General features: G+C 34.7%; 2 protein-coding genes across 2 annotated transcripts in view; both read right to left on the minus strand.

Moving 5' to 3' along the window:
• Nucleotides 1-25,720, minus strand: part of LOC130896783 (uncharacterized protein C14orf119) — a 374,082-nt gene that overhangs the window by 159,361 nt on the left and 189,001 nt on the right. The window lies entirely within an intron of this gene.
• Nucleotides 17,565-25,720, minus strand: part of LOC130896739 (paired box protein Pax-1) — a 36,520-nt gene continuing 28,364 nt past the window's right edge. The window contains exons 2-3 of the mRNA XM_057805033.1: nucleotides 20,811-21,061; nucleotides 17,565-20,699 (exon numbers count right to left, since the gene is read on the minus strand). Coding sequence (XP_057661016.1) covers nucleotides 20,100-20,699; nucleotides 20,811-21,061 — 851 coding nt within the window. The 3' untranslated portion in view covers nucleotides 17,565-20,099. The remainder of the gene's footprint in view (nucleotides 20,700-20,810; nucleotides 21,062-25,720) is intronic.

Raw genomic sequence — 25,720 nt, forward strand, 5'->3', positions numbered from 1 at the left:
AAATTCTCCATTTTGTACTCAAAATCACAAAAGCACATTCGCGTGCTCGCGCTAATCATAATTGAAAATTGCTTGTTGTCGATCGAGGCTTCAACCGGAATATGTCATTGAATGATCTTGTAAAGTATAAGCTTCATCACCCAAAAGTATAAATGGAGCAATTATGTCAGTATCCGAAATTTTTCTTTTATCTGGAACATGGAAATTTACAGTGGAGCATTAACGAACTATCCGAAAATATTCCTTCATGACTTGGTTTGCCGTAAGCACCAACATCGATGTGAGGAAATCTACAACGCGCATCGGATACTGCGTGAAGTACATCTGTTTATAATTCCAAAATATTGAGTCTGAATCTGAGGTAGCGCAAATTCTCATGCAATTTCCTTCGATACACTCAATGCAATTAGGGAAATTCCACATTAGAAATAAGAGAGGTGTTTTTTGGTCGTCGAAAATGGCATATGTTTCTGGTTAAATTCTTTCCATGTTGCTTGGCAAACACCGTAAATCAATTTTCGTATACGACATTCTGAATGAAAATGATAGTGATTACCTCAAATTTATTGTCAGATTTTTTTGGGTCCAATGCATTCCGAAAGTGGGAATATTTTTAAAAATTTATGTTTAATTTTATTTGGAATATAATCAAACTTCAATAGAGACATTCTAAAATATTTAAAAAAATTTGTCGATTGCCCTTTTAGTTCTTCAAAAAATTTCATATATTCACTCTCTTCACTTCTTGCATATAAATCATTCACCCAATATTTAAAGTACTGTTCTCACATAACATAAATGTAATGGCGTCCATTTTGGCAACTCCTACCGCTAACACGCATCTAAGATTACCGCTTTATTCGAAAAATTCCATCCGAGCACACACGAGTAAAAAAACGCACGAGCCAGCTTCCAATGTAACCACGGCCTTAACATCTAGTTTGAGATTGCTTCACAGTAGCTTAAAGTTTCGAATTTATTAGTTTTATTTTTCAGATTATTCGATAACATCATTTTTATGCTTCGATTCTACTCTCCCATCACGTTTCAGATTGCTTTAATGTTAATTTTAATTTAGTTTTTACCATATCCCAACGCACAAAAAACGAGGAAAAGCTTTTATTAGATCCACATGAAAACGTTAAAAGATGAACTCAATACTTTGAAGGAGTATTAAATGGACAAGACAAATGAATCTAAACAGGAAAAATATATGAGAGAGAAAGTAGAAAATGTTTATTTCGTAGAGGAACCAAATGATAAAGATATCTTAGAAATTTTTAAAAACCATAAAAGAGAATGGGATTCCAGTAGATATTATCAATTATGGCGGAAAGATATACATAAAAAAATATGCAGATTCATAAGGAAAAATTGGAATGAAGAACAAATACCTCAAAGATGGAATAATTAAATAATAGTTAAGAATGGAGAAAAAAGTAGATGTGGAAATTGAAGAGGAACATCACTTCTGGAAGTTTTGGCCAAAGTTGTGAGAAACAAACAAAGATACTGGGAGAATACCAAGAGTCCTCTACCTCTACCTCTACCAACGGATCAAATAGTCAACCTTAAGACGATTATGGATAAAAGCTATGAGCTAAATCTAGGTCTTCATACTATGTTTATAGATTTTAAGCAGGCTTATGACACAGTAGATAGAAGTAAAATATATGTTGCGTTTAATCTACTAGGCATCCCGAAAAAAATTGAATGATGGAATTGTATCAGAGAAGTTAGGGTTGAAAAGGGATTAACAAGTAGATCCAATATCAACAGCATTTATTTATCTCCGTAAATAGCAAATTGTATATTTCAAAGATTTAGCTTCAATAACAAGAACAAAGTAAGAACTGGAGAGAGCATTATGTAAATTAGAAGAGGCTGCAAAGAGTTACGAATTAAGAATAAACTAAGAGGAAACAAAGTATATCGTGCTAAGGCAGAATGTGATTGGTAGAAAAGAATACAGGCAGACAGAAAAAATTTATGAATTCGAATACCTGGGAGCAGCACTATCAAATAAAAATGAAGAGCGTACTGAAAGGAAGCCAAATTTTTGGGAGAATAAAAAGAAATGAAGGACTTTGAAGAAGAAGTACAGAGGAATTTGTATAAATGTCCATCAATAATAAGATACATAAAAGGCCAAAGAGTAAGATGGTTAGGGCATACTAAAAGGATGCCGGGATATTTGCCAAAAGTGTCATTGAAAAAGGGGATGGAGGTACAAGGAGGAGAGAGAGACCGAAGAAAACATGTTTAGCGTAAAAAGGACTAATAGGAGGGCGTAAGTTTTTAAATAGATGGAGGGCCCACAAGAAGCGCATTTTTGAAGACGATCCAATGTCTCATCACCTCTCAATCCTTCTCAGGACATAAGATGAACTACACGTCTTGGTGGTAGTACAATAGAAAGAAAACAATATTATGCCTTCGTGTGATTCCCCCATGGGGTAAAAACACAACAAAAAGTTTAGAAGTCTTTTTTTTATGAGAATAGATGACGAGACGAACAAATCGTTCGCCTGATGGTAAATGTCAGGCTTGTCCATAACAGATCAATGAACTGTGCTCATCATATCAATTATTAAATCTCTAGAGAAATTATATTCGTTGTTTTCGCCATCTACACAGAGATGGCAATTACTGAAAGAGAAAACTGGAAAAAATTTAAAACGTTTATCGGATACTCGCTGGAATGCTCATTACGTGTTAGTGAAAGTTGTAAAAGAAAACATAGAGACAATTGTGAGTAGTTTGGAAAATTTTCAAGATCCAACAACAGCAAATATAGATACAAGATCAGGAGCAAGCCGGCTGTTTGTGATTTTCCTTTCTAACCTATATACAATTCTGGCTTTCTATACTGGAGGAAGTAAATTTAGTTAGAGATATTTTTAGTTTCCAAAAATGATTCTGTATACAGGAATAACCAAACTAACCAAACTAAACGCCTTGAATGAGTATTTAGTGACCGAACGAACCACGATTTTATACAATGCTGTAACTTTTGACATAAAAAAACAACATCGAGAAACGAGGAAGAAGGAAAATAAGAAGAACGATGCCGGATGAATCAGCTCATGATAATGGATTATCAATTCAAGAAGAAATACGTCGGCCAATTTATGAATGCATAGACCGATTTATTGTCGTCACGATACGGGGCCATGAAACAAATCAATATTTTCCAAATTATTGAAACAAAGTTTATGTTAGAAGCTTCAGATGACGCTCTGCCTATAGTAGTTGACAATCTAATACAAATTTATGGTGAATTTGACAAGGAGCGAGATTTCCAAGAAATAAAAAGGTACCGCATGCATGTAAAAGCCACCGATTCGAGTATTGACGTTGCTGCCAAATGGAGAGCCCAAGAAATCCTTCAATTTATAATAAACTGATTAAAAATTATCTTCGATCTAAAATTGGTCAAGAACGATTAGTTAATCTAGCCATAATTCAATATAATAAAGTGATAACAGTGCAGTTCATACACTTTATTTTCTTATAATAATAAAACATGTGTAGAAACATCCTGTTAACAAATATCTACTATTTCTTTTATATTCAATTGTATTCAGCATTTCTAGTTTTCTCATAAAACCTGAGAATATTTTTAATGTTATCAGCAGACATATGTAGACATCCTGTTAATATAATAACTATCATTTTGTTACACTTTACTATATTCAGCATTTTTCCATTTTTTAATGTTTGTTAATTCGTGTATACAATTAGTCTTCATTCTATGACCTATTGTTGTAGTCTCGAGTTAATAAAGTTTTTTTAAAAAAGTAAATCTTTACTTTTAAAACAAACTGGCGCTGCCCGAACAGGATATTGTATGTAGAAATACTCCCCTTCAGTGCGGTAAAAGAATACATTTTCTTTCAAGAAATTAAGACGGTATTGGAACTCAAAAAAAAACCCCTTCTCCGGAGTTACTGTGAATTAAGTGACAGTATGGTGAAAAAGCTGACTCCAATCCGATTATTCATTCAGTGAAGAAGACGGTTGTTCTGACAAGAAACGGCTCAAGTTCCTTCAGAGAATTCGAGACAAGGAAGAAGCTCGCAGATGATCCTCCAGTGTATCTTGTCTTCTGTAAGTCTTCTCCTTTATTTTCTAATTTATTGGCTAAAAATTATTTCCGAATTTCATAATATTCATACCATAACAAAAGATTGATTCCAATTCTAAATATATACTTTAGTGTCAAATAATTTACATGTCCAAAAAGTCGTGATCGATCCAGATCTCCATTGTCTATAAAACGAAATTCAAAAACTGATACCAAAATGTCAACTACAATCACTCAAACCGAATTAACTATAATGGTGGTTCTAAAGATTTAGCTTATATCCTGAGACAGTCTGAAAAATACATAGATTTTTTAAAAACCGACAATAATAATTTATTTAACTCTCTTTTGTTGGAGCAAGTGAAATCGAAACTTTCAGGTCCAGCTAGAGACATAATTATTAATAGATCTTTTGATAATTGGCCTGATTTAAAATCAGCTCTTGTCATTCGTTTTGGCGATCCTAGGTCCGAAGAAATATTAGCACACGATTTGAATACATCTATCCAATCACATTCCCAATTATTCTCCGAATTTCACGACGAGATCTCTCAAAAATTACAAGCCCTTAAAGAGCACCTAGCTATAAATTCTCATAGTCAGGAAATTAGAGTATCCAAAGAAATTATGTATGCTAACCAAGCCCTTATGGTATTCAAAGCAGGTCTCTTAAATCCTTACAGAGATCATCTACTTCATATATCAATTTCATTTCTTGAGCAAGCCCTGCAAAAGATTAGATAACGAAAGATCCCAAATCGAATTCGCCCACTTCCTCAGATCACGAAAAAACCAAAGAAATCGTCTACTATCAAAACAAAATACTTCTTATAATCAATCACCTAGACCACAACCATCATTTCATAATTCGTTTCAAAAGCCACAAATAACTAAAAACTCTGATAACAGACAATCTAATAGATATAATAGCAAGATCGAATTATCAAAATAACTATCAAAGGCCAAATTATCAATCATATAACAGACGAACGCAGCCCCCTAATAACCAAAATTTTATTCGCCAATCTCAACCTTCCACAAGTAATCACAAACCAACCTCGATGAGTATATCTACTGCAAATACCTTTAGACCCCAACGTAATTCGTTTAGACAAACAGAACGTTCGAACGTTATTTTCGAAGAATTATTCAATGTAGAAAACAACAACCAAAATTTTGAAGATTTATCATCCGACAGCAACCAAAACGAACAATTCGATGAAAACGAAACTTTTCAATTACCAACCTCGGAATTGATATAAATAATATTAATTCAGCTCCTAAACTTCCATTTATATATCTTCCACATCTTGATTTGAAAATACTGATTGATCCCGGTGCAAGCAATTCTATTATAAATCCAGAAACAGCTTATAAATTATTTTCTGATTCTATTTACAAATCCAAATTATCCGTTAAATCTATAACGGTAATTTCAGCTTTGAAAGAATTCGGCATTAAATTCGCATTCGATATGTTTATAGTACCTTGGCATGATAGATTCGATGCGTTAATAGGTAGTCAAGACTTAGATAAATTAAAAGCACTCATTAATTACGAAAATCATTCACTACAAATCAACTATATTAAAATACCCTTCTATTTGGAGATTAATCTAAACCTATTCACCTCGTACTCTGAATATTTAGATAAAAGAATTTTGAATATTCCTGTAAACATAGATAATGGACCGATAGTACTTCCAGAATTAAAATTAAATAACTTGGTAATACCCGAATGTATAACTCTAGCCCGAAAAGGTTATTGCAAAATACCTATAGAACAAGAGATCACATTAAATAATATTTCTATCAATTTCCATGAACCTCTTCAAGTTCAACCATCTTATAATAATATTGAAATTTCTGAACTTCTTCGAACAGATCATCTGAATCCCGAAGAAAAAGATGCACTAATGTCTCTATGCAAAAAATTTAAAAACATATTTTATAACGAAAACTCAGACTTAACTTTCACTCATGCAGCTAAACATCATATTAGAACCGTCGACGACGTACCAATTTAACAAAAATCATATAGATACCCCTATCATTTAAAACAAGAAATTCAAAAACTCTTAGGCAATAAGATAATAAAACCAAGTATACTCCCGTACAGTTTCCCTACATTTCTCGTCCCCAAACGAATGGATGCCAGTGGAAAGAAGAAATTTAGATTAGTGTTCTATTATCCCCCTTCCTCGTATCGATGACATTATCGATAGTATTGGTCGAAGCACTTATTTTTCCACATTAGATTTAGCACAAGGCTTCCACCAAATCGAGATACACCCAGATTCGGCAGAAAAAACTGCATTTACGGTAGATAATGGCCATTACGAATATACTCGTATGCCATTCGGTCTAAAAAACGCTCCCGCCACTTTCCAACGTGTCATGGATACTATTCTTCGCCCCTTTCTCTATAAGTCATGTTTCGTATACATGGACGATATAGTAATTGTCTCTAAATCCCTTCAAGACCATATCATTCATATAAAACAAATATTTACCGAACTAGAAAAATATAATTTGAAGGTGCAAATAGACAAATCCGAATTCCTCAGAAAAGAAGTTGTCTGTTTAGTCCACGTCGTAACTCCTGATGGTATCAAACCTAACCCAAATAAAATCGAATCCATTCAAAACTTCCCCTTGCTCAAAAACGAAAAATAAATAAAACCATTTCTTGGCATGCTCTCGTATTACCGTAAATTCATTCAAAATTTTGCAAAATGAATATATCCAATAAACAATTACCTTGAAAAAGGAACTAAATTAGATCTAAATGATCCAGAATATCTAAGTGTCTTCCAAAAATGTAAACAACTTCTTTGTAACTTCCCAGTTTTAGCATACCCTGACTTCACAAAAACATTAACCTTGACGACAGACGCTTCAAATATCGCGATAGGAAGTGTACTTTCTTAAGATTCTCATCAAATTGCATTTTACTCTCGAACACTCAATTCAGCAGAAATAAATTATGGCACCATCGAAAAAGAACTCTTAGCTATTATCGATAGTTGTAAATACTTTCGACCACACTTGTACTCCAAACAATTCGTTATTGAGATTGACCATAAGCCACTCATCTGGCTACATTCTCTTAAAGAACCCAATCAACGACTAATAAGATGGAAGTTGAAATTAGAAGAATTCAATTTCGAAATCAAATACAAGAAAGGTAAAGATAATTACGTTACCGACGTATTATCTAGAATTGAAGTCAACGCTATCCATAAAAAACCTCCTAAACGCAATCCCAAAATAAACATAATAAGTGATATCATTGTAACCCCCCAAATCGGAAAATATACACTAAGGACCCCGAATTAAATGCTGATATCGATGCTATTTCAATGCTTGCAAGAGCAAATTCCGACACAAATCTAGCGCTTAGCGGTGCTAACGAAATTTTAAGTAAAATATCTGAAGATAACAAAAGTACCGCTTCAGCCGAAATTGTACATTCTGCTCCAGAAAACCCAATTTTTGGTTTCCCAATCTCAGAGAAATCTTTAAATTCAGCCCATTTTCAAATAATCCTAAAATACGGTGATAGAAATGGTATCGATTATTCCAAACTATTTGGTAAGAATCGGTATTTTATTAGTTTTAGAAAAGGATCTAATGATAATGTCTTAAGCCAAATGTTTTTCGAAATAATTGATCCAAAAAAGACATAATATATATACTGTTCTGACGATTCGCTATTTAATACTGCTTCTAGAGAATGTTCGAAAATCTTAGAACCAAATGTGAAAATAATTAGAACAAATAACTTTCTCAAAGATATAACTTGTAAAGATGAACAAATTCGATTAATTTCAGATTATCATTCAGAAACTCATTACGGTATTACTGAAACAATAAAGCACATACAATCCTTGTATTATTTTCCAAAAATTCAAGAATTACTAACGAACTATATTAATCATTGCGAATTATGTCTCTCCTCAAATACGATAGAAACCCTTGCAAAATACCATTTTCCGGCCCTCTAATTTCTAAAAAACCTTTCGAAAACCTTCTCATAGACGTATTCTGTATAGAAAATAAACTATTTTTAACAATATTCGATTTACTCTCCAGATACCTCCAAGCATACGAAATTAATGATTCGAATTCAATCACTATACTCAATAAACTTCGTCATTATTTTTCCCATCATAACTACCCTTCACAAATAACTGCGACAATGCAAGGGAGTTTACAAGTGAAACCTTCAAGGAATTCATGTCACTCTTCCACATTAAAATTCACTATACAACCCCCCAATCTCATACCAGCAATTTTCCCATAGAAAGAGCACATTCAACTTTAACCGAAAAATTGAGAATTCTTAGACAGAAATCAAAAGAAAATATTACTGATTTAGTTACAACTGCTATTCTTATATATAACCAATCCATTCACTCAGTAACAGGTTTTACCCCATTTTCACTCCTATATGGACCATATTAAAATCTAAATCTACACGAAATCGATCCTCATAAACAAATCTACCAAGACTACAACGAATATCGAAAAACAGAAATTATTCTATTTTTTAATGACCTTTATCAAAAACAACTTACAAAAAGAACAGAACAACTGGATAAAATTAATATAGAAAGAAAATATTTTATCCCCAAAACAGACGTTGTTTATCTAGATATGGAATCACGAAATAAAATTAAACGAAAATATAAAAAAATATTAGTAGATACAAATAGATCAAATGGTAAAATAGTTTCTCAAAAATCTAAAAAGACATGATTTAAAATACCAAATCTTTCCAGGTTAACCATGAAGATACTCAGCCAGGCACTTCAATTCAAAACAATTGAACCCCCAGGTTACATTTTAGATAATTTAGGATTAGGAAAATATAAGGTCAATTATCATAAGATTTATTTTAGTATAAGTATCGAAGAAATCGAAAATTCTTTGGCAAAAATCTATCAAAGAGATGTTGAATTGCTTTCAGAAGATATAAACAAACTTAGAATGTATGCACGACCCACTAAAATAATCAAAAGAGGTTTAGTAGACGGTCTTGGTACATATTTCCGGAAATCTCGATCAAAACGACTTAATAGAAATTCAAAAAACCTTCGAAAAAGTTAAATTAAACGAAAATAAACTAATGACCGAAATTTCGAAGTTACTGTTTGCAAGACGTCGACAAACAAAATTACGTAAAATTCAAATTTTTGTAGAAAACATACTCAAAGAATCGAATACTTTGACTAATAGACTTAACAACGAAATTATTATCCATATTCAGTTATAACAAATTAGGAACCTAAGAAACTATATTCAAATTTTACTTAGAATAATAACGTTCAGTAACCAAGAAACCCTAAATGTAGAGCTAATTAAGCAAAAAGAATTAGAAAAAATCATTAATTTTTTACAAACTATTCATTCACACGATGAAATTGCTTCCTACTTTATTAGAAATAATTAAAATCAATCTTATGTTTAGTTCCAAAACATTATATGTAACTCTCAAAGTTCCCATATTAGTCAACGACATATCTCCAAAATTATCCCTATTCCCAGCAAAGAAAACAATATCCTCCTACCCCCGTACACATTCGTTTTAAATTCTCAAGGATCAACAAAATGGACAAACGAGGAATGCAAGAAAACTTTCTCGTTCTGGTACTGCGAGAAAGAACCTCACGAAGACCCTTGCAACTTGAAGACCTCTTACGCTGCAATTTCGTCGAAATGAAAAACGACTTTTCACTTTTCACACAATTGAGTAATGGAAATACAATCATTTGCTCGAAGAAAATAACAAGTTTAAGTGAAGACTACAAACACAATTTTAAATCATTGAAACGTCATATTAGGAAACAGCGATTGTATTTATTCATTCCAAAAACACACCTGGACCGTATCCAATAGAACGTTCAGTCAAGAACGTCAAAGAACCCACAGAAATTCATAACAAAATCAATATTAACAATTTACATTTGGAAGATCCAACCAAATTGCTACCATAATTTCATGAACCAAACTTGTTACCTATAGAAGTCCATCAAAACCATCTAGGAATAACAGCAACAATTATTTTTATTTAGTAGCCACACTATTTTTGTATTTGTATAAAAGAATTTTTAGAAAAAAACAAGAATGATACCAGGGTGAACCAATGGAATTAGCCCAATCCCTATTGAAGCCGAAGCCACGAGGATTTACCTTCAACGAAGAGGGGAGGAGTTATATAGAGACAATTACATATTAATTAATAATTAATAAAGTGATAAAAGTGCAGTTCATACACCTTATTTTCTTATAACGAAACTTGATCATAATTTTCTAACGTTATCAGCAAACATGTGTAGAAACATCCTGTTAACAAATATCTACTATTTCTTTTATATTTAATTGTATTCAGCATTTCTAGTTTTCTCATAAAACCTGAAAATATTTTTAATGTTATCAGCAGACATCCTGTAATTATAATAACAATCATTTTGTTACACTTTACTGTATTCAGCATTTTTCCATTATTTAATGTTTGTTAATTCGTGTATACAGTTAGTCTTCATTCTATCACCTATTGTTGTAGTCTCGAGTTAATAAAGTTTATTTAAAAAAGTATATCTTTACTTTTAAAATATAACTCGCTACAAAAAATAAAAAAATCTATGTTTGATTTATTTTATCTAATTTTTTTGTCGATCGATTCGTATTTTATTTTCTTCACCTATATCCATTCCATATTGTAGGTATATATCGATGATTAAATTGCAAAACCTCGTAAGTAAATTTTTATCATTTATGGGTTTTAGATGTGAAAATTTCTTAAATAAATTATTCCTTTAAAGTGCAAAATCTCGTAAGTTCATGAACAATTTTTAATACTTGTAGTGACATCTTTCAAAAGCTTTTTAATATGAACAGCTTACAAGCATAACTTTTGTTGTACATCTCGTAGAATATCGTCATGATTCCTTAAATTCAAATTTCATATGGGAATTTATCAGAATAAAACTACAATACTTTTATTATAAACTTTATTGATTATTCAATTGCACTTAGATACAATATTTTTCATTTGTTTTGAAAATTATAAACAAGGTGACCAGATGAAAATAAACGTAATTGTCAGTTAGTTTGATGACACTAGGGACACATTTATTACTCTGATTATTATTACAGAGATACGTAGTGGTAGAATTTTATATAGATCAGCCTCATACTGGAAAAAAATTCATTTTGGCAGTTGCCATATCCGCGTCACTAAATATCAAAAGTCTCAAAAATCCCTTCTTTTTCTCTCGTTTTCTATGGCTAGTCAAGATAGTTGCGTACGAGTAAAAGGAATAAATATCTTTTTTAGAAAAATGTTTTATGTAAAAAACAAGTACACGATATTTGTGTGTATATATATATATATATATATATATATATATATATATATATATATATAGGGTGTATACTCATATTTTTACCTGGTTATATTATCCGAGCATCTGAACGAAAAAACCTTAACCTTTTCAATCTGAATAGGAATCATAAAATGAACTGTTTCAACCAATATTTGCAATGAGTGGCTGAAACATTTCATCAATAATTTTGTTTAACTTTCTACTAACTAAGTTTTGAAGTAATAAATAGGGTTTATTACTTTCTCTTATATAAAAATAGTCAATATTTAAAGCCCTTTTTATTTTAAAGGCCTGGAAAGTTATTAATTTTTTTGAAATTTTTGGTCCAGCTTTGAGGCCCTATTACTCCTCATGGATGCAGATTGGTATAAAGGTAAATTTCCCTCATCGTCATATATTAGGCTCCCCTATACGCCTCTGCTCTGTGTGGGTTATTATGCGAAACACCCTGTATAATAAACATGGAAAACATTAAAGCCATAGGAAACGAGATATTTGCAAGTAACCATTTGACTTTGAATGTTTTGAGGACACGAGATTTTATGGGGTACTTTTCAACTTTCGGATTCGATGCTTTCGAATCCTTATGTGGTTTTAAGAAATATTTAAAAAAAGCATTTTGAAGTTTTTATATGTCTTCCACGGTGGGGTTTGAGTAGCGCACGTGCATCGAGCGCATAGGCACATTTAGAAAACATTTCGTGCATCTAGCGCACTCCACCTGTGTCGAATACGAAAGATCGTTCGACGAGCGCACAAGAAAATTCGATCTGCCGAAGTGAGTCCTAGAGATGGGCGAACATACAAACTTTTGAATAATTATTATCATTGAGACTAAACGAAAAATGAGCAAATGTTCAATTTCATATGAAATATTGAACAAAAATTGATGGAAATAACTAAAAATTTCGTATTTTGAATTCTCCACAAAAAAGCTTTTTAATTTAAGAATAGTTAGATAAGGTTAAGTTAGGTTAGTTTAGGTTAGGTTAGGTTAGGTTAGGTTGGGAGTGGGTTGCTGGTCCCATACCGGGCGCCTCCCCAGGTGGTGGATAGGGGAACGCCTCCCAGATATGGGTGGTATCGGCGAAATGAAATAGCCGGGGCGAGCCAAAACCAGCATGGACGCAACGGTTCCTTATGTTAAAGGCGGAATTCCAAAGTGTAGATAGAGCACATAACTATAGTGAAAATAATCTACCTAGAGAAGGACACTCGAACAAACTAAAAACGAGAGAAAATGAAAGTAAGAAGATGCTCTACACCAGCTCTAATTGATTTGATATGGGATGAAGATATAAGAGAAAGCAAAAGCAATGATACTGAAATGAACACCCAGGAGACCCGGAAAGAGGAGAAAGTAGCACGTCCTAGTGCATCAAACCAAATTTAAAATATTTTTAAGCAGCAAAAAAACAAATCTACCTCGGAGTACCTCCTAACCTAAAAAGAAAAGTTGCGGATACTTCCATGGCAAAAGCAGAGGATCCTTATAAAAAGAGGGAAAGTTTTTGTACTGATGGAGGCACTGGATGTAATATCCAAGTTAGGAAAAGATCTAGAATGTAGAATAGAGCAAAACACGAGGAGAGAAATAAAAGAAATATCACTTAAATTAAGGAAACAGATCAAAGTTCTGAATAGGCGCTCAATAAGAGGTTGGTTAGAAACTCATAGATTTGAACACATAGACAAAATGTTAATCGAAAAGGAAACACAAACAGACTCAACCAATAAACTTAAAAAATCAACGCAAGCATACGATAACGAAGTTATAGTGAATCTAAAAAAAACGGATAACTATCAGGATTGGAAGGAGCAAGCTAATCTCAAATGGGCAGAGGAGACATACACTAACACAGAGGTTAAGACAGGTACACCACAGTACAACAAATGACCATGCAACAAAAGTGGTACTTGTCAGTCCAGAAGACACTGCCATGACAAAAGGTATCCAAAACCAATACAGAGAAAAGTATCCACAACTTTCTGCAATTCAAGAAGCCTTCGGAGTGTTGGAAAATACATACACAATCAAAACAGCTGAAGGAAGACAAGACATAACAAGAAGAAGACATATTTTTGAAAAATGAAACTTCAAATGACAAATTGGTGGCAATACATAATATAGATGAACTGGGGACCGAGAAACTTAGGAAATTAATCGAAGGAGTATTCCATGAAGAAGGAACCCAAGTAACTATATACAACACCAATTATAATAAAGCCAAAAAAGACCGTGAAAAAAGGACATATGCTATCATCGTGAAACACGGAGAAAAGGGATACAACGAGCTGCTGAAAGATGTTAAGGAACGACTAAGAAACAACGAAGCAGGTAAAGGCATAAAGGAAATCAGGAGCACAAAAGATGGAAAGCTCTTAATTACAACAGAGAAAAATGAAAAAACAGTAAACGAAATCCAAAAAGCTCTTCGAGACCCAACGAATCCGGCAATTAATAAATCGTGGAAATTGACCGAAAGCTCAAATACAGAAACTCTACACATAAAAGGCTTGGATTCCTTAACAAAAAAAGATGTAATAAAAAGCCTAAAAGAATATGTTGAAGATATGGAAAATAAGATGTATAAGCTGAGCGAGCTTAGGCCGATGGCAAATAATACTCAAGCCATCACGTTTACTATAAACAAAGCAGACGTGAACAAATTGCTTGAAAATAGAAATATGAAAATTGGGCTAATAAGGTGTCATATAGAGAAACGAATCAACGTGACCAGATGCAGGAGATGCTGGCAATACGATCATAAGGCGAAAAACTGCAATGCTAGTACAGACAGATCTAAAAGCTGCTTTAAATGCGGCGAAACCGGTCATTTCGCCAAAGACTGCGACAACAGGGACTTTTGTCCTTTGTGCCAAGAGGAACACAGAGCCGGGAATAACAAATGCAAAAATTTTAGGAAAGCATTGACGATAGCTAGACATTCCGAAAGGAAAAGACTGTACACTGAACATTCGAGATCCTACAAATAAACGCTGACCGCTCTTGGAGAGTCTACGATTTGGCCTTTATGGTAGCCTGCGAAGAAAATGTTGATATCATTATTGCAAGTGAGCCAAACATCAAAATCATCAAGAAGGCGGGGTGGATAGCGGACGCAAATAACGACGTGGCACTATATTTTCGAAACAAGAAAACGAAAGTTAAGAATATAGCGAAACATCAAGGTATAGTCTCGGCGACACTAGATAATATCACCATATTCGGATGCTATATGTCACCAAATGTCAGCCTGAAGATATTCGAAGAGTATATAGAGAACCTCAGCTAATTAATTGCATTAGAAAACAGGGAAATGGAAGTAGCGGGAGACTTCAATTCCAAGGCACCTGAATGAGGCTCCCCAATAAATGATCGGAGAGGGCAAATACTGTCAGAAGCCGTCGCAAACGTAGGTAATAGCCCAACCTTTATAAGAAGACAGACTAACTCCTTTATAGATATAACGTTCCTATCCGAGAACCTATATAGACGTATGAAATCGTGGAAAGTACTGGAAAACGAACCACTTAGTCCTCATAGACATACACTCTTCGAGCTCAGTGAAAGCCAAATAAAAAGGCAAACAATAAAAAATAAAGTGAGTTTTAACAAAGAGGCTTACAGAAGGATCATACTTACGGAACTGGGCAACATAGAAACAAACGACGTTGATCCAATGGGTCTAACAGAATTAATAAAGAAAAGTTATAGCAAATCGACAGAGAAAAGCTCACACAACTCAAACAGTATCTCATATTAGTGGAACGATCGAGCTGAAGAACTGAGGAAACAACGCCTATCCGCCAGGAGATCATACTCAAAAATACAATATGGAAATACAGACACCGGAACATTAGAGAGATCCTGGGAAGTCTACAAAGTAGCCAGAAAAGAGCTAAGAAAACACATTAGGGATGAAAAGAAAAAGCACTGGCAAAAACTCTGCGACGAACAGGATGAAGACATATTCGGTAACGGATATAAGATAATATTGAAACAAATGAAATCAACAGAAGTTCCTTTTGGTATTGATGATAGTCTAAAAGATTCAATTATAAGAACACTGTTGCCAGTTCGGAACGATAGGTTGCCCACATGGCAACGTCCGGGTACTATAACACTCGAGGAGTTGATACAGGCAACTTACAAGCTTAAAACTTGAAAAGTCCCGGGCCTGAATGGCATCCCTACTGAAGCTGTAAAAGAGCTCGTAGCCGTAGCACCAGACACCATCCTGCAAGTCATGAATAGCTTACTTATCAGGCAAGAATTCCCAAAGAGCTGGAAAACTGCAAAGTTGGTACTGATCCACAAACCAGGCAAGCCTTTTGATCGCTCAAATGCCTACAGACCTCTATGCATAATTGACATCCTAGCCAAGCTACTTGAACACCTCGTGAAGGCACGACTGGAAGCAGAACTGGACGAAAATAGAGGCATATCCCAGAACCAATTCGGATTCAGAAAAGGTAGATCAACTATACAAGCTATCACTAAGATGCTGGATATTGCCACGAGGCAAAAGTTTGGAAGATCCCCCGGAACAGGACGGGAGCGATGGTGTGCGCTTATAACCGTTGATGTGAAAAATGCCTTTAACCCAGCACAATGGGCATACGTTCTGAGAGAACTTACGAAAAAAGGAGTTTCAAGATATCTTATAAATTATGTTCGAGACTATTTACATGAAAGATATATTGTCCATGAAGGAGCAACTTACAACATGACGGCCGGTATACCACAGGGCTCAGTACTCGGACCCACCCTATGGAACGTCTTCTACGATCCGGTTCTAAACATCCAACATGAATATGGTGTGAATATGGTCGGTTTTGCGGACGATCTGGCAATAGTGATACGAGCTAGTAACAAGGAAGAACTAATGGACAGGGCTAACAGGGCACTTGGAAAAATAAGCGAATGGATGGAGGAAAATGGATTGAGCCTAGCACCGGAAAAAACAGAGTCCGCGATACTTAGCGGGCTGAGGGATAGAAAGTACGTCAAATTCCAAATAAATAACGTACAGATTACCCCATCCAAGGATATAAAATACCTTGGAATATCGCTAGGGGAAGACATAAATTTCAGAGCGCATGTTGAAAAGACATCGAAAAAAGCAAACGACAAGTTAAGCGCCCTAATGAGACTAATGCCAATTATTGGTGGACAGAGGTCAAAAAAGAAAATACTGCTCTATGGAGTATGGGAAGACAGTTGGACATTAAAAGACATAGATTAATAATGGAAGGAATACAGAGAAAGGCCCTGCTTCGTGTCGCTAGCGGCTACAGAACGATATCAACAACTGCAATCCAAGTCCTCACAGCGATCCCCCCAATCGATCTTATTGTTGAAGAACGGACTAAAATCGAAAAAGCAACATACGAACGAGCGGAGGAAATATCTCTCGTTAAGCAGAAAACACTCGTAGCATGGCAAACAAGATGGGACAGAAATGAAACTAACGGCCAATGGACCAAAGAACTGATCCCTAATATAGAGGCATGGCTCAAATGTCCGCACCGCAGACTAGATTATTTCCTGACACAGGCATTGACAGGACACGAATCTTTCCGTACCTACACGAAAAGACTCGGAAAGACGGAGGACACCTGCATCTATTGCGGCGCTCAAGATACACCAGAGCACACTATATTCCTTTGTCGTAAATGGGATACACTAAGGGTAAGGACAGAAACGAAAATATTAACCACGTTAACAAAACAAAATCTAATACCTATAATGATAAGAGACCAAGAAAGTTGGGATCTAGTGGAAAAACTGATAAATGAAATAATGTCTACCAAAGAAAGCGAGGAAAGAACAAGAAAACAAATGTAGACTAATTACTTATACATAAATAAGTATACGAGACCGGCAGTCGCTGAGGGAGAAGTCCGCGAGGATGGTTCCAGTTACTGCTTTGAGACACGGGGTGATGTTTAGTGGGTATTACTCTTCCAGAACAACGGGAGTAGTCGAGCCCCACACTACCTGGTATTCTATCCCAGGTGTACGTAAATGTATTTTACACCCCGAAAAAAAAAGGTTAGGTTAGGATACTAGAGTATTAAATCTTTGTTAATTTCTTATAATTTTTTATTCTTTTATTTACGGTAATAAACATTTCAAACTAAATACAGGGATTGAAGATGCCATCATATACATGCAAATGTGCACTCTCCTATATAATCTGTGCGCTCGATGCACTCTCCTATATCATCTATGCACTTGAACCACGGTGCGCTCGACTTACGTGCACTCGATGCACGCATCCGTCTTCCTCGAAAAGAGTTTATACATAAAAATATTAACAGGTCCAAGCACTTGTGAAATATATCCTGTTAATTTTTCTACTAAATTCCAGTCTAGCCATCTTGTATGTAGCTAATAACTGTTAACATACAAATTTCAACAATTTCATATATTCAGCTTTTTACTTTCCTATCACCTCTACAAATCAACACACTCTACTTTGCTTAAAACTAATTAACCTTATTGTTTTGTACAAATAATTAAATAATAATTTAAAGCTTTTAAAGCAAACATTCAAATGAACAATAAATAAAATAGTTACCAACAGTTTTAAACTTTTTTGTTTAGTCCCTCAGACGCAGAATTGTTTCAAAAATGGGTAAATGGATTTCGAAAACCTGATCCGATGCACAACAAAATACATTGTGAGTAAAACTATAAATGTCACCTGTCAACTGACAAATTTTTTGGACTAGTAGTCGACAGTACATTTGGCATACACAGTGTTGTCACAAGCTTGTTTTAATTAGAAGCGGAGCTGGTAACAAAAACGAGTAATTGAACAATTGAAGTTGCAAACGAAAATTATTCGTCACTTCTTCTCCAAAGTATAAATCTCATTATTGAATATGTTAGACAATAGTACCAAAACAAAAGTTGCTATATATACGTACCTAAAACTTTACATCACCAATACTCAAAGGTTTGTAAACAGGAACCTTGCAACCACAAAACATACCTAATTAGTTTTGTCTTTGCATCAGTGGATTCTTCGATGGAAATTTCTTGGCGAGTGAGTTTTATTGAAAAATAGTCAGAACTAATGCGTTTCTAGTCACCACTCTGGGCGTACAAGAAAAGTTGACATTTCGAATTTTGCATTTTTGTATCACAAAATAGCCATCGAATTCTTGAAGGGGTATACATAAGTTATTTAGAAGCCTGTGGGTTTATAATGAAAAATGCTTATAACAAAAGTTTGAAACACTTTGGTGGAATTGCGGGATTACAGATGAGAGCGAAACAAAAAAAGTACAGCACGAAATGAAAGAAACTGAAGATGCAGAAATATATAAAAGGAGAATACACTTTTACAAGAAGGTCATGGTGAAACAATCTGGGAAACCAGCTAGTTCTTCCAATATTTTCCCGAAAACATTTATTTAGTGTTTCCTTCATTAAAGTTCCCACATGGGAACATTTTCACAATGAAAAACAACATGTTCATTGGTATTGAACAATACATGTTTGGAAAGTTTAGATTTTGATCAATGCATTTTTGCATGTGGTCCACCGTATTCTTTATGCATGAGTCAGCTGTGAAATGCATCCCTCCCAAGAGTTTGTTTAATTCGGGGAAGAAACGGTAAACACTGGGGGATAAGTCTGGGCTGTGAGGGATAGTATTCCATTCGAATCTTTACATCCAACTATGAATTCTCTGCACCTTTTGCGCACATGCTGCACACTTGTCCCCATATACCTCACATGATTGGGAATGAATGTCCACCGGAGGAATGTTTTTTGTACACAAAAAACGAATTAATTGGCGTGAGAATTAAATGGAAGCTACCAAAATGATAATGAATTTTGTAGACAGCTCGTCGGGGCGAAAACTGGGAGAGAGGAAGCAAAAATAGACTCTAGTTTCACCAAATCCTGCTTAACAGCGTTCTTAGCGTCCGCAGCTCCTTGGAAACCTTATTTGATGGACCAACCTCGTATTTCTTCGATATATTTTATATTGCTAGTGAATAATAAATAAAAATATATCTTTTTCTAGCTCGCTTTATGCCATGACAACATATTTACTCGTCTAGCGATCAGCACCTGATGAATGTATAATTGCACGTTACTTAAACCGTTTATTTTCAACGATTGAAAATCACAGTTCACTGATTAAGCAGCTGAATAGGATGTAAACTTAATTAGGTGATAATTATAATTTTCTCATTATATTCTGTTGTGCTCAACAATTTCTCGCTGTTATCACTTCGTAGACAAGTCTTAACACTAGAAAGATCACTGTTCTTAGAAAAGAAATAAATATAAATGCACATAAAGTCAAACGCATATATAAGTTATAAATAATTGAATAAGAAAATATGATTATTGAAATTTTTTTTGAAATAAAGCTCGCTATTGCTGGGGATATTATTTTTAGTGTTCTAGATCCTTCTGTGCTGCATAAATACTTGTGATATTAGCTGTAGTTGATAAAATACGTAATACTGGTAGTCCACTTATCGTCCTTGCGATTTAGAAAAACCACTAAATTCTCTCGCTTTGTTTATTACACTCCCTATCAGATTCATTTTGAAGTAGATCGTTTTAGAGCGGAACTCTGTATCTTAGATTCACATCTGCGATCCTGTTAGAGGAAGAGGTCCCATGCCGCTATTTATACCATTCACCATATGCATAGCAGCGGTATTTCCTGATTGAAAGTACATGTAATAATTATAGTTCTGGGAAAAATGATCGACGCCTGTTGGGGAAGCCCCAGATTGTAAAACATCAGGTAACGGTGGAGCGGGAGGATTGCCGTGAGAGCCTCTGTATCCAGCTGCTTGAACTCCTGCTAATAAATCAGGCAAAGGTGGGGCTTGTGTGTTTCCATGAGATCTTCTATAACTGGCTGCTTGAACTCCAGCTAGAATATCAGTAACTGAATGAGAACTTGGCCAACAATGAGAAGTACCATGCCTCTGGGAGGGTGGTGGAGATAGCTTTTGCTGCGGATATGTGTACGTTGGGTAGATTGTGCTGTATGAGGGATGAGTATATGGTTGGGAGTGTACTAAACTTCCAATTTTATTTCTAAGTATCCTGCTGATTGAACTAACAGAAGGTACGTTATATTTGTCGCAAACGCCGTCTGAGAGGAGTCGGTCTCTGATTTCCCACGCGAATATTCCAGGGTCTTTTTGTTTCAATTTTTTTATGTATGCTACAACCTGCAACAGAAGTAAATAACATGTCAAATTTCAAAAGATGATCATGAAGTAATTTAACAAATATCGTACCAAATGTCAAGAATTGTATTATTTTTTCTTTTTTGCTCCTACCTTTGGTGTAGTTACCCGAGGTTTCGATCCACCTATCGCTCCGGGTAAAATAGAACCAGTTTCATGATACCTTGCTAAAATTTTCGAAACGCAGCCGTGGGACACCCTAAGCTGCCTGGAAATGTCGCAAGGTCTTATTCCAACTTGAGACAATTCCACTATGCGCAGCCTCACTGCATTTGGAAGAGGTCTTCCATTCACAAAAACCCCACCTAGTTGATTAACCTCTCCGTACTGTTGAACTTGATTTTCTAAAACAATATATGACAAAGAAAATTTAGCAAACATGTTTTTTAGTTAACTAAATCAATCAATTAATCACAAAGCTTACGGGTGACTAACAAACGTAATAAAATCATTATTAGAAAAAATGTAGAATACAATAAGCTCATAGTATTAGTATTCGTCGACTATGACAAGGAATTTGACTCCATAAACCATCATGAATTGTTTAAAGCTATTGGAAACTATCGTATAGACCACCACTACATTTCTATATAATCAGAGCATTTCTAAATTCATGCGACAAAATTCAGGAGTTTTCTATAACAAATTCTTTTCGGCCCTCCCCTTTCCGTCCACCCTTTAAAGGTGGTAACTAGAATTGAGTTTTTATGATTTTTTTCTAAAATTTCAGTAATGCTAGAAACTTGAAATTCTGTCATTATCGTGCAACCGCAAAGGACTAACTACGGGTATTTTTTCAATATTCCTGTTACATTATATGGAGGTGGAATTAGCAGCCCCCCCTTTATTTCATATCAAAACTTTTTTTCGGATGAAGTTTTATGAAATAAAATTATAACTTGAAATCCTTGTTTTGTTCAGAAATATTTTTAATTTTTTTCCTTAAAACCAATAGCCGCAAAGAAAAAAAATCACACCATCATTTATAATTTTTTTAATAAATTGAGTAAAAACCAATGAAGATGTAAAATGTAATACGATTCACCCCCGTATGCAACAGGTATATTGAAAAAATACCCGTAGTTAATCCTTTGCGGTTGCACGATAATGACAGATTTTCAAGTTTCTAGCATTACTGGAATTTTAGAAAAAGATTATAAAAACTCAATTTTAGTCACTACTTTTCAATGGTTATATCTCGGAAAGGGGTGGGCTGAAGAAATCTTGTTATAGGAGGGACCTACCTTAATAGCAAAGGTCAAATTATATGCAAACAGATCGATTCGGGATCGAAAAGGGTACAACTCCTCCCAAACTTTGTACATCTCTCTTAGAATACACGTTTAGAAAGACCGAACTAGACAGTAAGGACATAAACGTGGTTGAAAGCTAAACCATTTGCATTTTGCCGACGATCTTGTACTGATGTCAGCTGCCTAGACGAGGCTAATAAAATGATCTCAATATCTCCAGCTTTCCAAGAAGTATGCTTAAATATAACTATTACCAAGACCAAATTTATGACAAATTTAGTCCCCAGTCGTAACCTAATGTTAGAAGGAAAAGAAATCGGATACATAACATCCTACAAATATCTGGACATGAGATCCGAATGGAAAGAGATAATCAAACCTGCGAACTAAACTAACTCAAAGTCTCATGGAGATATCAATGTTGGGAGTGACATTACGAGATAAAATACCAAACAAAGAACTGTATAGGAGAACAAGATTACGAATGCAATTGGAAGAGTCGTAAAATGGAACTGGTCTGGCTATATCGCAAGATTGACAGGTAATAGATGGACGGAGGGATAACTATAATGGCGTCCCAGGGATGAAGAATACAGAAATAGGGGACGACCACCAACACAATGGATGGACGATTAGAAAAGGATATCTTTCAACTGGATCCAATATGCCCAAGACAAAGCAAAATGGTCTAGGTTAAAATAGGCTTATGTTCAGCAGTGAACGAGACAGGTTGCTAAATGTAATTCAGTGGCATTTTTATTATGTGTTTGGTGTACAATGTGTTTCGAAAGTAACATTACTGAGTAATATTCCGATGTCTGTTACACAATGTTGTCTATAAGAAATAAATCAGGATATCTGGCTCACACCTTCATTATAAACCTTTTTAAAATCCGTATAAGTAAATTCGAACAGCAACACTAACTGTGGAGGCAATGAACCACCATCAATAAATTGTTATCAACTTTCTTATCGTTATCAAGATACTGGTAACTTTAATCGACGACGCGGTTCCGGGCGAAAAAGGTGAACATTCGAGAGATATGACCGATCCATTGTCAGCTCATGACTGAGTAACCGGATGTACAAGTTTAACAAGAGCTCAAAGAAAGCGAGGAGAGGCTGTGAGTGGCGGGACAATGATGAAAAGACTTAAGGCAGCTAACCTTGTGTCAAAAAGGCCAGCTACTAGCCCCAATCTGCCTTGCAGCCCGTCTACGATTTACCAGAGAACACTGGACTGACGACCTATGGGGCTCCATTCTCTTCTCAGACGAAAGCAGAGTGTGCCTACATGGTAGCGATAAAAGAGGACGAGTTTACAGAAGAGAAAACTTCAGAAACGTTCGGGCTAGAAATCCTGTACCAGCCACGAAATCAGATCTTAAAACTCAGCTTACTGGAGAAAGTGTTAGCACCGAACAAGATCGAATGAAGAAACTTATTCGATCCATGAAAAAGCGATTGGAAGCTGTTATTAGAGCCGAGGAAGGAAACACTAAATATTGATAGGTTAATCAAACAAATTATTATGTTGACGAATTGAAGCATGTATTTTCTTTACTGTTGGGTAACGGATTTGAGATGCTAAAATCAGATAGAGAATAGATACTAGAGACTTTTGATCGCAAACATCGACTTGTTTGCTCACGAGTGTATTTTCAACGGATTTATTTATTTATTGGAGGACAACTTTTTGTGCAAATGGAATGGAAATGGAAATTTTAGCGAGTTACGTTGTACAGTTCTGATTTATCGTAGGCACCCCGTATAAGGAAAAGTAGACGTACAAAAGCTCTAACTATTAAAGGAGTACAATTAGGTAACAAACAGAAGAAACAGAAGGAAAATTCTCATCTGCATAAACATTAAACGAATGCCCTATTAGTATTTTTTATTGTTTACCTGGTCCGTTCTATAGGCAGCTGCTAGTTGGCCGGAGGCGGAACAGTAGACACCTCCGGCGTTCAAATCCATTTAGTGAACAAATTTACTTTGTCAATATTGTCTTTTTTAACAGATTATTGGTTTAGGGCAAAAACGCGTATGTCCAGAGGCAGAAGAGGTTTATCAGTGAAACGTTTTCAGAGAAACAACATTATTAAATTTAGCTTACGAAATATTTATTAAGAATGATGCTCAAATATACTACAAGGGTATGTTGGAATTTAATCAAGATTTGGCTGTTCAATCGAACGAGTAGTAAGAGCGGTTTGTATTTTATTTTAATCCTTTTTAGCGATTCTAAAAATACTTTTCTATTAATCTCCAAAAGTACTCAGTCGATGGTTTATTTTACTTTATTTTTTCGGTAATTTGTTAAACGAAGGAACTCCTCGGTAGCCTTAATATTCGAGTCGGTCTGTCGCTTCGTTCCAGAACACTAACTAGTAAAAGTGATTATGTTCATTTCGGTACTCAGCTGTGCTCAGCGATGTCGTTTGCACGTATTAAAACCAAAAGTCCTTTTATTTTTGTAGACCAGATATTTATGAGCCGCTCTTGGAATTTATTAATAGTAAACATTTATTTCATCTGCATTTACAAATAATGTAATTTATCGCTTGTGATGTCATAATTTGCAACTGGAAAATAATGTTCTACTTAAAATTAGAATTTAATTTAGTTTTAATGTTTTATTTAGGAGGTTATGGGTAATCAGTTTAGTAGGATACGTGTTATTAAAGGTTTTATGATAAATGAATCGATTACACACGATTTTTTGTTGGCTAGTACGAGGGGATACAAGGTACAAGTACTAGTCTCATTAGAAAAATGATTTCATTTGCGCTGAAAGTATGAAAGTAATCACCACCTATATTAATACACTTTTGTAACCACTTAAAAACAATAAAAAATTGATGCTTCATACACCTCATCCTACGTCGTGAGGCATCGACTATGTAAATTTTTCGTTAAAAATCACGTAAGCTCGAATCAGGAAAATAGAGTGTATTGAAGGAAGGAACATGCACTTGAAGGGTAGATGAAAACCTGAAGTATTACTAACTCATTATTAGTTTTAATCGAGTGTTTATGAAGATAACGTATTTTTTTTCATGCAACGTCTCATAGGTAAGTTATTCAAAAATTGCTCATTTATTCATTTGTTCAAATTCAAAACCAGGAATGTTACTTCTTGTTCGAAGTTATGAAATTTTCAATTATTTAATGCAATTCATGGTTAATAACGTGTGCTATACTTACTAGAACTCCTATAATAACAATTGTAGTATAATGCCGATCATTAAATCTTTACAAATATCATATCTTCGATCATATCTTTACAAAAAGAAATAAGAGGCGCCCCACTGAGAAATAGATCGTAAACAACTTGTCAAGGTCCTCATTATAATATTTAATTTTCAGAATCAGTGATTTATTTAAAAGTATAGATAAACAACATCTTTGTACAAAAAATTTATCCCTTGGAATTCCTAAATCAAATATTACTGAGAAAATATTGAACGTATATAGGGTATTACATATAATTCGAAATAGTTTTTCTGTAATTATCAGGTAGGTACTTTTAGTAGGGTTTCCGATTCACAGTCAGTAGTTAGTTGTGAGCTGTGCAAGTGTGTCAATTTATTTTTAAATGAAAGATTTGTGAATAATAAACCGTGGCTTCAAGATCAATCATCAACAAGTCGATTTACAGGTTCGGTGAACGTGCCAAGAGAGCCTTGCATATAGAGAAGGCAAACAATTGAAAAGAGAAGGCAACATCTATCAAAAGATGCTCAAAAA

Source organism: Diorhabda carinulata, chromosome 1 (assembly GCF_026250575.1).
Source record: "Diorhabda carinulata isolate Delta chromosome 1, icDioCari1.1, whole genome shotgun sequence".
NCBI lineage: Eukaryota > Metazoa > Arthropoda > Insecta > Coleoptera > Chrysomelidae > Diorhabda > Diorhabda carinulata.